At 45.9% G+C, this 3234-nt stretch overlaps 1 protein-coding gene across 1 annotated transcript; it reads right to left on the reverse strand.

Moving 5' to 3' along the window:
• Positions 1-718: 718 nt before the first annotated feature.
• LOC309341530 (putative CENPB DNA-binding domain-containing protein 1) lies at positions 719-2106 on the reverse strand. Its single transcript, XM_081861077.1, has 2 exons — positions 1362-2106; positions 719-1286 (listed from the first exon to the last, which is right to left on the reverse strand). The coding sequence occupies exons 1-2, from the start codon at positions 1842-1844 to the stop codon at positions 969-971; spliced, it is 801 nt and encodes a 266-aa protein (XP_081717203.1). The 5' UTR covers positions 1845-2106; the 3' UTR covers positions 719-968.
• Positions 2107-3234: the final 1128 nt, after the last annotated feature.

The raw sequence follows: 3234 nt of genomic DNA on the forward strand, positions 1-3234 counted from the left end.
ACAATAACATCTCTCCGACCCACACGAGGTAATTTGGAGGCTGTGATGGGAGTAAATAGCCTCCCTACCCCCCCCCCAGGATTGTGGGGTGGGACTGCCCTTGCCTGCTGTGCCTTATACCACCCCCGAATTTGTGGGGATGGGGGCACTAGGCACAATGCCCTCCTGTGGGATTTCGGGGCTCCTGGACGCCGTCTCTGATCCGCGCCACTAGCTGCAAGAACTTCAAAAGAAACAATTTGGATGAAGCGAATGCACATATTTCAAGGAAGAAGAGTCGAAGGAGCAAGTATAAATCACGAGAAGATACGCCAAGACTCAGTATGGCAAAGGGACTGATGGGGGAGGGGGAAAAACCTTACTTTCTTTCTTATATGTGATTAAACAAGAACCCCCCCCCCCCAAGTCAGAAATGTCGTTTTAAGGACTTAAGCTGTGGAGTTAAGGCTGTGTGGAGATAAACTTTCGAACCAAAGCACGTTTTGAGAAGAGCGTGGAATGTATAAGGGCTTTGGAATGACGCGGTTAAAAGTGCCGTCGCCATATTGGGAAGTTCTGTCGGAGGACTTAAGTCTGAGAGGAGAAATAGAGAAATAGAGCTGTTTTTATATTGTGGGTGAAACTCCTCAGTGAGACTTAAGAACTACAGTTCTGTAATTAATGATGGAAAGAGCGCTGTTATCTATGAAGGTGATGATACAGTGGTGCCCCACAAGACGAAATTAATTCGTTCCGCAATTTTTGTCGTCTAGCGAATTTTTCGTCTTGCGAAGCACGAAATCCCATAGGAATGCATTGAAAATCAATTAATGCGTTCCTATGGTCAAAAAAAGTCCAAACAAAGCCAAATTTGGTACAACAACAGTTTATTAACTGCTCTTTAAAGTCACACATACTGTAAAGAGCAGTTCAAAAATTGAAGGGAAAATAAATTAACTTTATAAACATGACAGAAAAACATTTAAAAATCAACAAAGTGTACAGTACATTTTGTAAGACTCTGGGGGACCACTCGAAGAAGGCTCCTCTTCCACTCTTTGCTTCTTGGTCAAGAACCTGTCCATAGTCTGCTGCTTTATCCGCCTTTTCAGCAGCTCCCTGAAAGACGACATGACCCTCGTATCATAAAAGTTCCCAGCGTCATGTGCCACGTGCTTCTCATGGTGGTGTAGATCTGCAAAAGTCTGCACCTCCTTCCACTTCTGGCAAATGTCCCTCAGTCTTTCGGAGGACAGCCGTTCCTCAGTTGCTTCCTCCTCTTCCAGTGAGGCCTGCTCCTGCGCAGCCTCTGCCTGCAGAACGTAGCCCTCCGTCGTCACAACCTCCAGGAACTCCGCTGCAAAGTCTTCAGCCACAGGAACATCAGAACTGGCAGCCTCTCCATGCCTGACCACACTGTGGATGCCAGATCTTGTCTTGAACCGGTCAAACCAACCTCTGCTAGCCTTGAAGACTTCTGGCTCGGCTGAGGTTCCTGGCTGTTCCCGGATGAGGTCAGCGTGCAAGGCCTTGGCCTTCTCACAAATGACGGCCTCAGACACTGTGTCCCCTGCACGCTGCTTCTCTTCTATCCAGATGAGCAGCAACTTCTCGACCTCCTCCAGGACAGCTGGGCGGTTCTTCACGATCCTGGTGACTCCCTTGGCTGCATCAGTCGCCAGGATCTTCTCCCTCATCTTCAGGATGGTCCCGATGGTCGATGGGTTCCTGCCGTACTCCCTGGCGATGTCCGTCACACGCATTCCGCCGTCGTGCTTCCAGATGATCTCCTTCTTCATTTCCAGCGTCACCTTCTCCTTCTTCCTCTCGCCGGCCACCGCAGCAGCAGTCTTCTTGGGTCCCATGGCAGCACAGCTCCTACCTTCGTAAACTCAGAAACAGAAAAAAAAATCAGTGATGTGCTTCAAACCCAAAAAATACAAAAGCAGCTAGCCACCCACCACACAGAAATTAAAACCCAGAACCAAGGCCTTGAATCCCAAGCACCCCAACCCCAAATCCAAAATCCCAAAACCCCCAAAAAAGTTTTAAAAGTTTAGCTTACCAAATGGATGAAAGAGAAGTTCTGGAAAAGCTTCAACAATCAACCACCGACGTCCTCAGAAACCTCAAATGGCTGCAAAATAAGTTTAGGAAAAGCTTCAAAAATCACCAATGTCTTCAAAAACCTCAACTGCTCCCACAGACACGCACCAACCCACCCACAACACAGAAATTGCAAACCCCTCCCCAACTGCTCCCCCAGCCCCTCCCCAACTGCTGCAAACCCCTCCCCAACTGCTTCCCCACCCAGACAAAAAAAAATTTCAAAAAATAACAACATGGCCAGCACTCAGAAATTCAAACTCAGAAAATTTTTCAAAAAAAATCAACCTGGCCCAGTGGTCACAGAAAATCATAAAAATTCCCAAAAAAGGCCCACAAGCCCCCAGATTATCGCAAACCCCTTCCCAACACCAAGTCCTTGAATCCCAAACACCCCAACCCAAAATCCAAAACCCCCCAAAAAAGTTTTAAAAGTTTAACTTACCAAATGGATGAAAGAGAAGTTCTGGAAAAGTTCTGGAAAAGTTTTGGAAAATCTTCAAAAGTGAGCAAAGTCTGAGAAAAGGCTACCAAACCACGTGCTAACAGTTGCTCCTCGAAGTCAAGTCGCAACTGCAGCTGCTCAAGCTAAGCACCCTTGGTTTTAACGGTTTTTACACAAAGGAAACAAAGTCGCGAGACGTTTTCGTTTTGCGAAGCAAGCCCATAGGGGAATTCGTCTTGCGAGGCAAATCGCGGGCGAAAAAACCTTTCGTCTAGCGAGTTTTTTGTCTTGCGAGGCATTCGTCTTGCGGGGCACTACTGTATATGGAAACCATCTCGATTCGAGGATTGGAAGAACGGAAAAATTCACACAGGATTATTATTGGTGTTTATCGGCTTAAGGAGACTATCAGAAGAGATCATAAAGAGAAAAGAGAAAATATATGAACAAGAGGTGATGTGGAAACAGCAAGATAAAACTGGATAGAATTATGAACTTTGTTTGGACTGATTTGGACATTAACGCAGTAGCAAGAAGATGATCAGAATCCCCCTTCGGATCTTGAAATATGGGTCCCCTCAACAAAATTTAAAATTCGGCTTTGTAATTCGGAATTTATGTGATGCGATTTGATTTGATTGGCCGGTTAATAAAAATTATTTTTTTTTAAAAAAGGCAGGAAGGCTAACCCCCATTTTGGAAAC

The sequence above is a fragment of the Podarcis erhardii genome (genome assembly GCF_964252035.2).
Source record: "Podarcis erhardii genome assembly, chromosome: 5".
NCBI classification, from domain to species: domain Eukaryota; kingdom Metazoa; phylum Chordata; class Lepidosauria; order Squamata; family Lacertidae; genus Podarcis; species Podarcis erhardii.

Bases quoted from the DNA above. Each gene is read 5' to 3' on its own strand.
- LOC309341530 (XM_081861077.1), bottom strand. From the start codon at position 1,844: ATGGGACCCAAGAAGACTGCTGCTGCGGTGGCCGGCGAGAGGAAGAAG. The intron at 1,287-1,361 runs GTTCCTGTGGCT...CTGCAGGCAGAG, and splicing joins GAGAGGCTGCCAGTTCTGAT to GCTGCGCAGGAGCAGGCCTC.